Source organism: Mesoplodon mirus, assembly GCF_964341445.2.
Source record: "Mesoplodon mirus genome assembly, chromosome: 2".
Lineage (NCBI taxonomy): Eukaryota > Metazoa > Chordata > Mammalia > Artiodactyla > Ziphiidae > Mesoplodon > Mesoplodon mirus.
The window spans coordinates 116,935,052-116,952,616 of NC_138977.1; the positions used below are offsets into that span (position 1 = coordinate 116,935,052).

Genomic DNA, 17,565 nt, shown 5'->3' on the forward strand with positions numbered 1-17,565 from the left:
TGCTTACTTCTAGATCAGTTGGCCTTACTTCCCCAGTGGAAATCTAGTCATTATGATGTGGTAGTTGGTGTGCTGTCAGCCCGCAATAACCATGAACTTCGCAATGTGATAAGAAGCACCTGGCTGAAGCATTTAGTACAACACCCAGCATTAAGTCAACGGTACGTTGTTTTTTTTTTTTTTTTTTGGCTGCATTGGGTCTTCATTGCTGCACGTGGGCTTTCTCCAGTTGCGGCGAGCGGGGGCTACTCTTCGTTGCAGTGCACAGGCTTCTCATTGCAGTGGCTTCTCTTGTTGAGGAGCACGGGCTCCAGGTGTGCACACTTCAGTAGTTGCAGCACATGGGCTCAGTAGTTGTGGCACGCAGGCTCAGTAGTTGTGGCGCACGGGCACAGTTGCTCTGTGGTGTGTGGGATCTTCCCGGACCAGGGCTCGAACCCGTGTCCCCTGCATTGGCAGGCAGATTCTTAACCACTGCGCCACCAGGGAAGCCCCAACGGTAGGTTTCTTGAGTTCACACCTTGCGTGATGTATTGAGTAAGTGTTCTGAAAAATCTCTTCTTGGAGAGTCAGAGATGTTAATTCAGATGTATGACCTCTTTTCCTCAGAGAAATGACTATTTCATTTTGCTTTTCCTCCACGTAGTTGAGCCCAAAAAGTAAATTTAACCAAGATTTTAAGCCAAAAGAGATACACTTAATTTTTTTCAGTCCTGTATCATTTGGTTGTGTGTGATCTGCAGTTTGTATAGTTTGCCATACTCTTTTTTACGACCACCCTTCCAGGCCTGAGCTTGGGTAGCACGTCACATGTTGGCATTAGATGGCTCGGTTGTTGGTTAGGAACCCAAGGCCTTAGTCTTCTCAGGGAAAGCAGCCTCTGAAGATTATATAGTGAGGGACTAGTGGAAGCGAAGCATGGAAGTTTCGACTTCTAGTTATGTGACGATTCTTCTCTGCTTATGCGAAGTCACTGATAAGCAGAGAAGGCCCTCAGGATTGCATTCAGCTGGCACGCTTGTGACTGAGTAGCTATACGAGGGAATCACAATTGTGAATTTTCTTGCCACCAGTAGTGAACATTTATAGATTTCCTATCTTACTCATAGCCCCTTTTTTTAAAGATCTTTATTGGAGTATAATTGTTTTACAATGGTGTGTTAGTTTCTGCTGTATAACAAAGCGAATCAGCTACATGCATACATATATCCCCATATCCCCTCCCTCTTGCGTCTCCCTCCCTCCCACCCTCCCTATCCCACCCCTCTAGGTGGTCACAAAGCACGGAGCTGATCTCCCTGTGCTATGTGGCTGCTTCCCACTAGCTATCTGTTTTACATTTGGTAGTGTATATTTGTCCATGCCACCCTCTCACTTTGTCACAGCTTACCCTTCCCCCTCCCCATATCCTCAAGTCCATTCTCTAGTAAGTCTGTGTCTTTATTCCTGTCTTACCCCTAGGTTCTTCATGACATTTTTTTTTCTTAGATTCCATATATATGTGTTACCATACGGTATTTGTCTTTCTCTTTCTGACTTACTTCACTCTGTATGACAGACTCTAGGTCCATCCACCTCACTACAAATAACTCAATTTCGTTTCTTTTTATGGCTGAGTAATATTCCATTGTATATATGTGCCACATCTTCTTCATCCACTCATCCAATGATGGACACTTAGGTTGTTTCCATCTCCTGGCTATTGTAAATAGGGCTGCAATGAACATTTTGGTACATGACTCTTTTTGACTTATGGTTTTCTCAGGGTATATGCCCAGTAGTGGGATTGCTGGGTCATATGGTAGTTCTATTTGTAGTTTTTTAAGGAACCTCCATACTGTTCTCCATAGTGGCTGTACCAATTCACATTCCCACCAGCAGTGCAAGAGTGTTCCCTTTTCTCCACGCCCTCTCCAGCATTTATTGTTCCTAGATTTTTTGATGATTGCCATTCTCCAGTGTGAGATGATATTTCATTGTAGTTTTGGTTTGCATTTCTCTAATGATTAATGATGTTGAGCATTCTTTCATGTGTTTGTTGGCAATCTGTATATCTTCTTTGGAGAAATGTCTATTTAGGTCTTCTGCCCATTTTTGGATTGGGTTGTTTGTTTTTTTTGTTACTGAGCTGCATGAGCTGCTTGTAAATTTTGGAGATTAATCCTTTGTCAGTTGCTTCATTTGCAAATATTTTCTCCCATTCTGAGGGTTGTCTTTTGGTCTTGTTTATGGTTTCCTTTGCTGTGCAAAAGCTTTGAAGTTTCATTAGGTCCCATGTGTTTATTTTTGTTTTTATTTCCATTTCTCTAGGAGGTGGGTCAACAAGGATCTTGCTGTGATTTATGTCAGAGTGTTCTGCCTATGTTTTCCTCTAAGAGTTTGATAGTTTCTGGCCTTACATCTAGGTCTTTAATCCATTTTGAGTTTATTTTTGTGTATGGTGTTAGGGAGTGTGCTAATCTCATACTTTTACATGTACCTGTCCAGTTTTCCCAGCACCACTTATTGAAGAGGCTGTCCTTTCTCTGCTGTACATTCCTGCCTCCTTTATCAAAGATAAGGTGACCATATGTGCGTGGGTTTATCTCTGGGCTTTCTATCCTGTTCCATTGATCTATATTTCTGTTTTTGTGCCAGTACCATACTGTCTTGATTACTGTAGCTTTGTAGTATAGTCTGAAGTCCAGGAGTCTGATTCCTCCGGCTCTGTTTTTCGTTCTCAAGATTGCTTTGGCTATTCGGGGTCTTTTCTGTTTCCATACAAATTGTGAAATTTTTTGTTCTAGTTCTGTGAAAAATGCCAGTGGTAGTTTGATAGGGATTACATTGAATCTGTAGATTGCTTTGGGTAGTAGAGTCATTTTCACAATGTTGATTCTTCCAATCCAGGAACATGGTATATCTCTCCATCTATTTGTATCATCTTTAATTTCTTTCATCAGTGTCTTATAATTTTCTGGGTATAGGTCTTTTGTCTCCTTAGGTAGGTTTATTCCTAGATATTTTATTCTTTTTGTTGCCATGGTAAATGGGAGTGTTTTTTTGATTTCACTTTCAGATTTTTTCATCATTAGTGTATAGGAATGTCAGAGATTTCTGTGCATTAATTTTGTATTCTGCTATTTACCAAATTCATTGATTAGCTCTAGTAGTTTTCTGGTAGCATCTTTAGGTTTCTCTGTATAGTATCATGTCATCTTCAAACAGTGACAGCTTTACTTCTTCTTTTCCGATTTTGATTCCTTTTATTTCCTTTTCTTCTCTGATTGCTGTGGCTAAAACTTCCAAAACTATGTTGAATAATAGTGGTGAGAGTGGGCAACCTTGTGTTGTTCCTGATCTTAGTGGAAATGGTTTCAGTTTTTCACCATTGAGGACGATGTTGGCTGTGGGTTTGTCATATATGGCCTTTATTATGTTGAGGAAAGTTCCCTCTATGCCTACTTTCTGCAGGGTTTTTATCATAAATGGGTGTTGAATTTTGTTGAAAGCTTTCTCTGCATGTATTGAGATGACCATATGGTTTTTTTCCTTCAATTTGTTAATATGGTGTATCACATTGATTGATTTGCATATATTGAAGAATCCTTGCATTCCTGGAATAAACCCCACTTGATCATGGTGTATGATCCTTTTAATGTGCTGTTGGATTCTGTTTGCTAGTATTTTGTTGAGGATTTTTGCATCTGTGTTCATAAGTGATATTGGCCTGTAGTTTTCTTTCTTTGTGACATCCTTGTCTGGTTTTGGTATCAGGGTGATGGTGGCCTTGAATGAGTTTGGGAGTGTTCCTCCCTCTGCTATATTTTGGAAGAGTTTGAGAAGGATAGGTGTGAGCTCGTCTCTAAATATTTGATAGAATTCACCTGTGAAGCCATCTGGTCCTGGGCTTTTGTTTGTTGGAAGATTTTTAATCACAGTTTCAATTTCAGTGCTTGTGATTGGTCTGTTCATATTTTCTGTTTCTTCCTGATTCAGTCTTGGCAGATTGTGCATTTCTAAGAATTTGTCCATTTCTTCCTGGTTGTATCCTACTGTCCATTTTATTGGCATAGAGTTGCTTGTAGTAATCTCATGATCCTTTGTACTTCTGCAGTGTCAGTTGTTACTTCTTTTTCATTTCTAATTCTATTGATTTGAGTCTTCTCCCTTTTTTTCCTGATGAGTCTTGCTAATGATTTATCAATTTTGTTTATCTTCTCAAAGAACCAGCTTTTAGTTTTATTGATCTTTGCTATCGTTTTCTTCATTTCTTTTTCATTTATTTCTGATCTGATCTTTATGATTTCTTTCCTTCTGCTAATTTTGGGGTTTTTTTTGTTCTTCTTTCTCTAATTGCTTTAGGTGCAAGGTTAGGTTGTTTATTCGAGATGTTTCCTGTTTCTTAAGGTAGGGTTGTATTGCTATAAACTTCCCTCTTAGAACTGCTTTTGCTGCATCCCATAGGTTTTGGGTTGTCGTGTCTCCATTGTCATTTGTTTCTAGGTATTTTTTGATTTCCTCTTTGATTTCTTCAGTGATCACTTCGTTATTAAGTAGTGTATTGTTTAGCCTTTGTGTGTTTGTATTTTTTACAGATCTTTTCCTGTAATTGCTATCTAGTCTCATAGCATTGTGGTCGGAAAAGATACTTGATACAATTTCAATTTTCTTAAATTTACCAAGGCTTGATTTGTGACCCAAGATATGATCTATCCTGGAGAATGTTCCATGAGCACTTGAGAAAAATGTGTATTCTGTTGTTTTTGGATGGAATGTCCTATAAATATCAATTAAGTCCATCTTGTTTAATGTATCATTTAAAGCTTGTGTTTCCTTATTTATTTTCATTTTGGATGATCTGTCCATTGGTGAAAGTGGGGTGTTAAAGTCCCCTACTATGATTGTGTTACTGTCGATTTCCCCTTTTATGGCTGTTAATATTTGCCTTATGTATTGAGGTGCTCCTATGTTGGGTGCATAAATATTTACAATTGTTATATCTTCTTCTTGGATTGATCCCTTGATCATTATGTAGTGTCCTTCTTTGTCTCTTCTAATAGTCTTTATTTTAAAGTCTATTTTGTCTGATATGAGAATTGCTACTCCAGCTTTCTTTTGGCTTCCATTTGCATGGAATATCTTTTTCCATCCCCTCACTTTCAGTCTGTATGTGTCTCTAGGTCTGAAGTGGGTCTCTAGTCGACAGCATATATATGGGTCTTATTTTTGTATCCATTCAGCCAGTCTGTCTTTTGGTGGGAGCATGTAATCCATTTACATTTAAGGTAATTATTGATATGTATGTTCCTATTCCCATTTTCTTAATTGTTTTGGGTTTGTTATTGTAGGTCTTTCCCTTCCCTTGTGTTTCTTGCCTAGAGAAGTTCCTTTAGCATTTGTTGTAAAACTGGTTTGGTGGTGCTGAATGCTCTCAGCTTTTGCTTCTCTGTAAAGGTTTTAATTTCTCTGTCGAATTTGAATGAGATCCTTGCTGGGTAGAGTAATCTTGGTTGTATGTTTTTCTCCTTCATCACTTTAAATATGTCCTGCCAGTCCCTTCTGGCTTGCAGAGTTTCTGCTGAAAGATCAGCTGTTAACCTTATGGGGATTCCCTTGTGCGTTATTTGTTGTTTTTCCCTTGCTGCTTCTAATATGTTTTCTTTGTATTTAATTTTTGACAGTTTGATTAACATGTTTCTTGGCGTATTCCTCCTTGGATTTATCCTGTTTGGGACTCTCTGTGCCTCCTGGACTTGATTAACTATTTCCTTTCCCATATTAGGGAAGTTTTCAACTATAATCTCTTCAAATATTTTCTCAGCCCCTTTTTCTCTTCTTCTTCTGGAACCCCTATAATTCGAATGTTGGTGCGTTTAATGTTGTCCCAGAGGTCTCTGAGACTGTCCTCAATTCTTTTCATTCTTTTTTCTTTATTCTGCTCTACAGTAGTTATATCCACTATTTTATCTTCCACCTCACTTATCCGTTCTTCTGCCTCAGTTACTCTGCTATTGATCCCTTCTAGAGTATTTTTAATTTCATTTATTGTGTTGTTCATCATTGCTTGTTTCATCTTTAGTTCTTCTAGGTCCTTGTTAACTGTTTCTTGCATTTTCTCTATTCTATTTCCAAGATTTTGGATCATCTTTACTATCATTACTCTGAACTGTTTTTCACGTAGACTGCCTATTTCCTCTTCATTTGTTAGGTCTGGTGGGTTTTTATCTTGCTCCTTCATCTGCTGTGTGTTTTTCTTTCTTCTCATTTTGCTTATCTTACTGTGTTTGGGGTCTCCTTTTCGCAGGCTGCAGGTTCGTAGTTCCCGTTGTTTTTGGTGTCTGTCCGCAGTGGCTAAAGCTGGTTCAGTGGGTTGTGTAGGCTTCCTGGTGGAGGGGACTAGTGCCTGTGTTCTGGTGGATGAGGCTGGATCTTGTCTTTATGGTGGGTAGGTCCACATCTGGTGGTGTGTTTTGGGGTGTCTGTGGCCTTATTGTGATTTTAGGCAGCCTCTCTGCTAATGGGTGGGGTTGTTTTCCTGTCTTGCTAGTTGTTTGGCATAGGGTGTCCAGCACTGTAGCTTGCTGGTTGTTGAGTGAAGCTGGGTGCTGGCATTGAGCTGGAGATCTCTGGGAGATTTTCGCCATTGGTATTATGTGGAGCTGGGAGGTCTCTTGTGGACCAGTGTCCTGAAGTTGACTCTCCCACCTGAGAGGCACAGCACTGACTCCCGGCTGCAGCACCAGGAGCCTTTCATCCACACGGTTCAGAATGAAAGGGAGAAAAATTAGAAGGAAAGAAAGAAAGAAAGAAAGGGAAGAAGGGAGGGAGGGAGGAAGGAAGGGAGGATAAAAGAAAATAAAGTAACATAAAGTTATTAAAAAAATTATTAAGAAAAAAAAATTTTTTAAGGAAAAAAAACGGACGTATAGAACCCTAGGACAAATGGTGGAAGCAAAGCTATACAGACAAAATCTCACACAGAAGCATACATATACACACTCACAAAAAGAGGAAAAGGAGAAAAAATAATAAATCTTGCTCTCTAAGTCCACCTCCTCAATTTGGGATGATTCGTTGTCTATTCATATATTCCACAGATGCAGGGTACATCAAGTTGACTGTGGAGATTTAATCCGCTGCTTCTGAGGCTGCTGGGAGAATTTTCCTTTCTCTTCTTTGTTCGCACAGCTCCCGGGGCTCAGCTTTGGATTTGGCCCCGCCTCTCTGTGTAGGTCGCCTGAGGGCGTCTGTTCTTCGCTCAGACAGGACGGGGTTAAAAGAGCAGCTGCTTCGGGGGCTCTGGCTCACTCAGGCCCGGGGTGGTGGGGAAGGGGCACGGATGCGGGGCTAGCCTACAGTGGCAGAGGCCGGCGTGACGTTGCACCCGCCTGAGTCGCGCCGTGCATTCTCCCGGGGAAGTTGTCCCTGGATCCCAGGATGCTGGCAGTGGTGGGCTGCACAGGCTCCCCGGAAGGGAGGTGTGGAGAGTGACCTGTGCTTGCACACAGGCTTCTTGGTGGCGGCAGCAGCAGCCTTAGCGTCCCATGCCCGTCTCTGGGGTCCGCGCTGATAGCCGCATCTCGCGCCATCTCTGGAGCTCCTTTAAGCGGCGCTCTTAGAAAAAGTCTCTTGTCTCTTCGGCAGCTCCAGACGTTTTCCCGGACTCCCTCCTGGCTAGCTGTGGTGCACTAGCCCCCTGCAGGCTGTGTTCGCCGCCAACCCCAGTCCTCTCCCTGGGATCTGACCGAAGCCTGAGCCTCAGCTCCCAGCCCCGCCCGCCCCGGCGGCCAAGCAGACAAGCCTCTCAGGCTGATGAGTGCCGGTCGGCACCGATCCTCTGTGTGGGCATCTCTCTGCTTTGCCCTCTGCACCCGTCGCTGCGCTCTCCTCCGCGGCTCCGAAGCTTCCCCCCTCCGCCACCCACAGTCTCCGCCCGCGAAGGGGCTTCTAGTGTGTGGAAACCTTTCCTCCTTCATGGCTCCCTCCCACTGGTGCAGGTCCCGTCCCTATTCTTTGTCTCTGTTTTTTCTTTTTTCTTTTGCCCTACCCAGGTACGTGGGGAGTTTCTTGCCTTTCGGGAGGTCTGAGGTCTTCTGCCAGCGTTCAGTAGGTGTTCTGTAGGAGTTGTTCCACGTGTAGGTGTATTTCTGGTGTATCTATGGGGAGGAAGGTGATCTTTGCATCTTACTCTTCCGCCATCTTCCCCTTGAGCCACTCATAGCAGCTTTCATTCCTTTTCAAGACAGGTTTCTCTAGTTCAGGATCCCAATGATAATAGAACCTATTACCCAGCAAGTGAAAAAAAGGCTTCGGAGTCATCACTACCATCAGAACCACCTTGAAAACCTGCACTTCCTTTAACCTTTCCCATCTCAGAAAGTAATGACCCATCTCTTGCAGTTGCTCAGATGAAAACTTTGGTGTCTGAGCTGTGAGTGGAGGAGTGAGTCCCCCTTGTGGGGTCTGTAAGGGTCGCTCCAGCACGGCAACGGGAATTACACTGGGAGAGGCATCGGAAGTGAAAGGATCTGTCATGCTCACAGGTCCTAGAGAGGGAGGCCCAGCACACCACATAGGGGGCCACATGGGAAGAGGGTCCGAGGAGCAGGCTCACCGAAGCAGGCGGGGAGCGGAGAGAGAGTGAGGACCCGTGGGCAGGTGTCTTTACTTGGGGTCAGGGTGGAGTGTACATGCAAAAGGCATGAGGGATTTCATTGTTGGGTTTGAATGTCACAAGGTCACTGTCAGGGGAGGGCAAGAAGGGGAACTTGTGGCAGGGACCAGCCTTGTCACCCAAGTGGACCTGGTCATCTGGGCGGGTTGCTTCAGCCTGTTTGTGGGGATATTGAGGCGTCAGGAAAATATGAGGTTTTTACAATTTACAGAACAGTGTTATCTTGATCCTTGTCTCATATGCCACATCGGATCCATTAGCATATCTTCTTGGCGCTACCTTACATTGTATCCAGAATCCAACTTCTCAACACCTTTACCACAGCTATCAGAACCACCGTCCTGGTCTAGGCCACCATTACCCTTCACCTAGATTATTGCAGAAGCCTCTGTATCTGAATTTCCTGCTTCCACCTTTGATCCCCTGTGTTTTATTTTCCATACAGTAGGCAGAGTGATCCTTTTGAAATTAGTCAAATTATGTCAGTTTTCTGTTCATACTCCTCCACTGACTTCTCTTCTTGCTCAGAGTGAAATCCCAGGTCTTTACTGTGGTCTTTGACCTTATCTACATCTACTTCCCTGCCCTGGCCACCTCACTGTGCTTCAGTACCCTAAATGTGCTTCTGCCTCAGGGCCTTTGCACTTGCTGTTCCCCCTGCCTGTACCATTCCTCCACTGCATGTCCTCATGGCTCACTTCCTCACTTTCTTCAGGTCTCTGTTTAGATATCATAGCACTATTCCAACTCTGTCTTCCCTTACTTGACTTTATTTTTCTTTATAATACATATCACCAACTAGCATGTTTATTATATTTAGTTGTATATTTATAAATTGTCTTTCCTCACTGGACTATGTTTTATGATCATAGGGGCTTCAGCTTTTTTCATTGATGTATTTCCAGCACCTTGAACCTAACTTGGCACAGAGTAAGACATTCAAAAACTATTGAGGGAATGACTCAGAGCTAAATATAATGAGTAGAATTAACAGTCAGGCATTCACCAGTAATTTATTTGTTATCATAGCATTCTTACTTTAAATTTAGTAAGCTTGTTGATTTGTTTTATAAAAATGATGGGATACCTATATAAAAGCAGATATTAGCCAGAAACTTCATCCTGGGGCAGAGTAATTTTGTGGATCTAGTAAAACTATTGAAGATAGCTTCAAAAAACAAATTTGGTAAATATCTGCAATAATTTAACACATTTATTCATTTCTGTTTATACTTTTTTTCTAAATGCTAGTTGTTTATAAAAGGTATTCTGCCTTAATTGGCCGTTCGTAAAAGAAACCGTTTTCATTTCTGTGGTTATGGCTTACTTTCAGGTCTTGCATTTCACTGAAGGAGCCAGACTCCACATATATTTCAAGGACGCTATTTAATTAAAAGCCTTTGTAGTGAAGCTGTAACTTGTGAATTTCACAAGTATTTATTAAGTATCCTCAGTATACAGGTAGTATACTATGTATAGTAGAATACATAGATAAATACCTTATAGCCTGAGTCTTTATGGGGGCTTGGAGTTTAGTAGAAAGAAGTAGATGTAATAGTGTAATAAAATGTTATATGTGCTGTGAATTAAATAGATACAAAATAGCTTGCAGAACTGCTGAGGTTATGGGTCTTTGGGAGTATCTGTTGCACATCTTTCTCAAAGAACGGGGCTTGAGGGCTTCCCTGGTGGCGCAGTGGTTGAGAGTCTGCCTGCCGATTCAGGGGACACGGGTTCGTGCCCTGGTCTGGGAAGATCCCACATGCCACAGAGCGGCTAGGCCTGTGAGCCATGGCCGCTGAGCCTGTGCGTCCGGAGCCTGTGCTCCGCAACGGGAGAGGCCACAACAGTGAGAGGCCCGCGTACCGCAAAAAAAAAAAAAGAAAGATTAAGACTAAAGTGACAACTAAGGTATGTGACAGAACTCTACTCTTAGTCAATGAAGTGACTTCTTTGCTGAATCAGATGATAGGTTTTGAACAATGGAAGAGTATTTCTTAAATTTTTGTACTATTCACAATGGAATGGCCACAAACATGTCACATTTTTAAGTTTGATCTGCAATACTAACATTTTCTCCATCACTTTAAGTCTAGACAATCAACAGAACAATAAATCAAACCCTTATTTGTAGGGCTTGCCAGTTTCCATGCGGTAAGTGTTCCCACCATGGCCAGTTTCAAGCAACTAATGTGATGTCTCTGAACACAGAGTTGGGGAAGTTAGGCAGTGGCACACCATTATAATATCCCCACCATACAGATATAATGGATACATATAATGTCAGAGATGATAGAGAAATAAATAAGAAATGATGAATTTGAGCATTTATTTCCTTTGTTTTTAATATAATGTATTTAATTGTAAGTTTATAAATTTAATTTTTAATAAAAGCTGTGCTTAATAACCAGCTCACAAAATTCTTGAAAATTTTGCAGTTGGCCCTCATGACCCAGTAGGAGCAGGCTGTAGTACACAGCTGTCTGTGGGCTGTCTAGGTGAAGACATACGATGAATTCATGGATCTTTTCCTTAGAAGTTGGGTCTGAACTAGAGATGCTAATTCAGGAATCATTCCCAGGCTGGTTGAAGCCTTGGGGATAGAAATTGTCCAGGGAGAGCAAGTGGAAAGAGTGAGTCGAATGAGAAGCGACCCCAGGGCAAAGCCCTGGGGGGGCATATCCACTCTAATGGATGAGCTGGGCAGGAAGAGCCAGGGAGCCCACTGAGCAGGGCCACGTGGAGAAAGAGAGCTTTCTAAGGAGACCTGCATTGTTGAGCCCCAGAGAAGCCAAGTAGGGAAGGGTTGAAGAGTGTCTGTTGACTGAACAGCAGATTGCTAGTTGTATTGGTGGTAGACATCTCGGTGGAAGTGGTGGGTACTGAAGCTAAAATTTCTGTTTTATAAAATGAGTGGGAAATGAGAAACCAGAGGCTGCAATTTTAGATGTTCCTTTGTAGGACTTCACTGTAAAGGAAATGATGGGGATGAGGACAGGTGGTAGGTGGATAGAAATTAATGTCAGACTTCATCGTATTTATAATGTGTAGGGAAGGAGCCATGGGTTACAGGTGGCTAGTAAAGCAAGGTCTAGGAGAGGAGAGGTCCTCTTCTGGGATAGAAAGACTACTCAAGCAAAAGGAACACTTTGTGAAATAGAAGAAAGTGAGTGAAGGAGATTGCAGGTATAGATGTGTTTTTACGTGTGGGCATGAGAAGTTGACTTTACCGTAGTTTGCCGTTAAATGGCATGAGCATTTGCTGGTGGCCAGGCCGAACGTACTCATGCTTGCTTTAATGTAGTCCTGCAGTAGAGGGCTTACACATAAGTCACTTGGTAGTTAGCAACTCCTAGTTTGCCTGTTTCCCCTTTTTGCTAGACTAGAAGAATTAAGTTAGGGGCTTCCCTGGTGGCACAGTGGTTGAGAGTCCGCCTGCCGATGCAGGGGACACGGGTTCGTGCCCCAGTCTGGGAAGATCCCACATGCCGCGGAGCGGCTGGGCCCGTGAGCCATGGCCGCTGAGCCTGCGCATCTGGAGCCTGTGCTCTGCAACGGGAGAGGCCACAACGGTGAGAGGCCCGCGTACCGCAAAAAAAAAAAAATTAAGTTAGTATTAATCCTAATAAATACTTGTGTCTCAAAGTAAAAGCTCTGAAATGGGCATGAGGAAACGTGCATGTGCAAGGTGAAGATCAGTAACTGATGTTAATGCCAACACATCTCTCAGTGTGCTTGTGAAGTTCATAATAGGTGCTCATGGCTGTGAGGTGCCTGTGGAAGACAGGGAAGATCCTTATTCCTGCAAACTACTCAACATCACGAATCCAGGTAAGTCTTCTTTTTCCTCAGCCTTATGACTGCTGTATACACTGGTCTTCCCTTACCCACGAGGGATACATTCCAAGACCCCCCGTGGATGTCTGAAATCCTGCTAGAACCAAGTATACCGTGTTTTTTCCTGTTCATATATACCGATGATAAAGTTTAATTTATAAATTAGGCACAGTAAGAGATTAATAACAGTAAGTAATAGTAAGATAGGACAATTACAACAACATACTATAATAAAATTTATGTGAATGTGGTCTCTCTCTCTCAAAATACCTTATTGTACAAACTTAATGCCTTTTCCATTTAACTAAGCACTTTTCCCGCACGTAGTCATAACTTTGGCCATTTGAAGTGTGACAGCAAAATTAGCACACATTTCTTTTTCCTTGTTTACAACTTCACAGATAGAATATCCTTGCGGTAGATCTTAGCAATCTCAGCATATGATTTTTTTTTTTCCTTATTAAGTGGAGAACTTTTACCTGTTCACTTGAAGGAAGCACTTCATGGCTTCTCTTTAGCATATCCGAATTGCCAGCATCACCACTCTTGCGCTTTGGGGCCTTAGTTGAGTAAAATAAGGGTTACGTGAACACAAGCACTGTGATGCCTTGAGGGTCAGTCTGACAACTGGGGTGGCTACTAAGTGACTCACGGGTGGGATATGCTGGACAAAGGGATAGGTCACATCCCAGGCAGGGCGGAGATGGATGGCATGAAATTTCATCATGCTGCTCAGGACAGCATGCAGTTTAAAACTTATGAATTATTTCTGGAATTTTCCATTTAATATTTTTGGACCACAGTTAACTGTGGGTAACTGAAAAGCAAAACCACAGATGGCAGGTCAGGGAGGGGGGGATTACTGCACAGGTTTGATGTTGAGGAAGAGTTGTTGAGCTGAATAGTACCGTGGTCTGCTTTTAGCGGACTAAAATCAAACCTGCCTCAAAATTTAGCTTTCATCCTTCCTGACAGACTAACCACTCTAGGCATCTGTGAAGACTCTTCATAGATAGATACGTAATTTTAGGATCCAGGAGAGTTTATTTTTCAGTATGATTCAAACACATCTGGAAATTCCTTAAGCATAGACAAATCCTGAGTTACTGAAGTTTAAACTTACGGAAAACTGCTGATTTCACCAGCCTGCTGATTTATAATAGCCTTGATACAAATATTGTGACTCAGCTTTCTCTAAGAATTATTGCCTAAGCTTCTGCAAAAGAAACAAATAGTAAAAAAAAATTGAAAATACAAGTAATATTTTTTTATTCCTTACAGTTAAAAATTTGTGGTAGTTCTGATGAGGATGAAGAAAGGTGATCCTAATTAGGTTCTCCGTGTTACCAGGGCACCAATTTTAGAAAGTTGATAACTCTATACCTATATATCTTTCTTTATTAGCACTTCCCATTATGTCAGCTGTGGTTCTAAGGGAGATGAAACTCTCCCAAATCTTGAACGCACTGATTATGACTTCAGGTGTTTGAAGATCTGTCACACCTCTATAATTATGTGCACCTTGCCTTTGTAGGCAGCAGTAGTGTAATGGTGAAGAGCATGGGTTCTGGAGTCAGGCCTCCTGGCTTTAAATCTAGGCTGCATCATTTTCTAGCTGTATGACCTTCGAACAGCTATTTACTACTCTGTGCCTCAGTTTCGTCATCCGTAAACTGGGGGTAAACAGTACTTACCTCATAGGGACTGACTTGAGGATGAAATACATTGATACATATGAAATATTTAGAATAGTTCCTGGGACATGTTCAGTATTTAATATTGTTATTTTTAAAGGACCTGCCTTTTTATAAAATTGGGTTGCAATCAGCTTTTTAAATAAATTGGACCATATTTTCAGGTCTGCATTGTAAAGCAGAGGTTTCTTACTTAGGATGTCTATGAATTTAGTTAACAGTGTAAGCAAAATTTTGTGTATGATTGTTTTTTGTGGGGGAGAGGGTGCTTTAGCTTTCACTGGGGTCCCAAAGGGACCATGAACCTAATAAAATATTGTATCACTGATGATGTAAGAGTAGCCTAGAACAAATTATGTTTGAAATTCAAAACCAAGCCAAACCAAATTTTAAGAAACCTGACCTTTAGATTAACCAGACTTTTACTATTTTAAGTGCTATTATTCATTAATAGTAAAGGAGTGAAGTTTTTCACTAATAGAAAATTTTCATATATATAATACCTAGGTTACCAATTTTTAAAAATAGACATAACTAAATTACCATTGAACCTAATTTTATCTCTTTGATAATTTAAATGGCATTTAGATCTATTTAAATACCTTGAGGTCGCCGTGAACATGAATCATCATGATACTCTTGGATGTATAGAAGTTTGACTAATAGCATTATCAAAGCAGCAGGCTATCTTGTGTCCAAGTAGCTTGAAGTTGAAGGTACATTTGTTTTAGATAGAAAATAGTTGTGTTATAATGTGCTTAACCTACTGCCTTTAATGGACGTGCTTCACTTTGGATATCCTATTTACTGAGTATATTAAAGCGAAAAACTTTTGTTATTATCCACTATATTTGGAATCTAGACTCTCCGGCCAGTACTTGCCCCAGCCCATGACAAAATCTGTATCCTCCTTTTTTCCCTCCTGCTCATGTGTGTAATTGGGAAGGAGCCATCAATTCCATTTAGTCACATTTTATTGAGCATCTACTAAGTGTAAAATAGCATTCTAGGAACTCTAAAGTAGGGATCCAAATGATCTGCTGGAGTATGGGAAGAAAACAGGATTTCTTTTTATCTGAAAATAAAATGTAATCTTTATTAATATTGAATATATTAACTGACATTAATATGTGTATATTTTGTACATAAATATGACATTAATATGTGTACAAATGTTTTTAACTGATTGGGTTGTGTGATCTGTAAAGTTGGAAAGCCACAGCTCTAAAAAATACAAAGAACTTTGATAAAATAATCTTTTAAAATAAGTTTTTATGTTATTTCTCAAGGTGACACTGATATTCTCAGCCATATTAGCTGCTTCATGTAATCTATCCTGATTCATTTATGGTAACTGAGAAAATTTTCAAAAAAGGACTGTTAAAAAAAAAAAGACTTTTTGGCTTTGATTAGACAGCTCTGGGGGGATAGAAAAACCATGGAATTCTAAGTCAATAAATCTGGGTTTGATTCCTGGCTCTGCCACTTTCTGTGACCTTAATCAGATGCATCTCTGGGCCTCATTTTCTTAATCTGTAAACTGGAGATAATGTCACAACCACATAGAATAGTTGTAAAGATTAAATATGATGGGAGGTGGCACATAGTAGGTGGTCAGAAATGCTTACTGTGTTTGATGTGCTTGTCTTTTTTTTTTTTTTAAGTCAGGAGAAAGTGATATGCTTATCATCTTTTTTCAGTACTGTATAGCGCTATAAAGAGTTTTTCAGTGTTATTTGAAGTGATTTCAGTTACTTTCGTATTGTGATAATTGCCCGACATCACAAAAATTGCTCAACAAGACGTAGGACTTTTGGAATTTGCAGAGCAAGACTAAATTTACTCATTATTTATGGCTGCAATTAGTAGTTTTTATTATCCCCATTTATCCAACCTTTCCTAATAGATGCCTTTAAATTTAATATTCCCCTGTAGCATTTATACATACAGACGCACACATGTATAAAAAAAGTTTATTAAAGTAGTTCTTATAATTAAATATTTTACTTAGATGTGGTTGAAAACTTCATTCTTAAATTTCAAAATGAGTCTTTTTTTCTTCTGGAAGCAGCCATATTTCTGAAGCACTTTAAAAATTTAGTGCCATTTGTGAAAGAATTATATAACATATAATTATCTAGATTTTGCTATCAAGCCCACTTCATATTAGTAAAATAAAAGGTTGTTTTCGTTTGATTATGTAAAACTCCTTTTCTCATTACTTCCTTAGTTTTGAATCAGGAAATTGAGGCGTTCAGTCTTTTGGAAGACACTTCATCAGGGCTCTCTGAGGACCGTGTTGTGAGCGTGAGCTTCCGAGTTCTCTATCCAATCGTTATTACCAGCCTCGGGGTGTTTTATGACGCCAGTGATGTGGGTTTCCAGAGGAACATCACTGTCAAGCTTTATCAAGCAGAACAGGAGGTATGCACTGCTTCGTACATGCTTTTCCCCACTTTTCTCTTTCAAAATCATCAGCTTTTCCTCATGGCAATGAGTAAGTAGGTTGGGAGACTTCCACCTTTCTTCCCTGACTGATTAGACACATTATAGTGTAATGTATTACAGTGCTAGTTTGAAGAGAGAATTCCAATGAATAAATGTGTTATACCTAGGAAAGGAGGAGTTGGACCAGATAAGAAATTTCCAACCTAAAATCCCCTAAATCCTAAGGACTTTCAAAAGTTGATAACGAATATTTAAAGTTTGGTACTTATAGGTATAAGCAAGTCTTATTGCCTCTTTCTTCCAACCCTAAAAGTCTATCACCATAATACAGGCTAACAGCTGCTTTAAATCTTTTTTGTAATAAGGGTGTAGAGAGAATAAAAGTTTAAAACAGCTAGAGTTACTGTTTCTGATATTTGAGAGAACCTAATTTGTTCACAGAGTGTATCTGAAGGAGTGTAGCAAGGAATTGTATTTGAAAAGATCTGTCCCTGGGTTTTAAACTGCAGAAATCTTGAAAGAATTATACAATGAGCACCCGTATATCCACCACCTAAATTCTACAGTATTTTGCTATATTTGCTTTATGACATCTACAGTCATTCACTGATCTATCTTTTTTTTTTTAATCTTTTTTAAAAAGTGTATTTTAGATTAACTTACAGGCATCAGTACCCTTCAACCCTAAACATTTTAGTGTGCATGTAATTAACTAGACTTTAATATTTGTTTATGGTTTAAAAAAATTTACAGAGTATAAGGTGCATTCAGTTTTTTAAACTGTGTAAACCTGTATAATACAAACTCCTATTACCCTACCCCATTACCTAGAGGCAACCACTGTTCTATTTTTTTTTTTAACATGGACTAGTTTTGCCTGTTGTAGGATTTCATGTATAAATAGAATCATATACTAAGCACTCTCCTGTG

General features: G+C 40.4%; 1 protein-coding gene across 2 annotated transcripts in view; it reads left to right on the forward strand.

Moving 5' to 3' along the window:
* Positions 1 to 17,565, forward strand: part of B3GALNT2 (beta-1,3-N-acetylgalactosaminyltransferase 2) — a 58,625-nt gene that overhangs the window by 11,818 nt on the left and 29,242 nt on the right. For both annotated transcript variants that reach the window (XM_082635056.1, XM_082635055.1), the window contains exons 2-4: positions 14 to 161; positions 12,387 to 12,487; positions 16,418 to 16,611. In XM_082635056.1, coding sequence (XP_082491182.1) covers positions 14 to 161; positions 12,387 to 12,487; positions 16,418 to 16,611 — 443 coding nt within the window. The remainder of the gene's footprint in view (positions 1 to 13; positions 162 to 12,386; positions 12,488 to 16,417; positions 16,612 to 17,565) is intronic.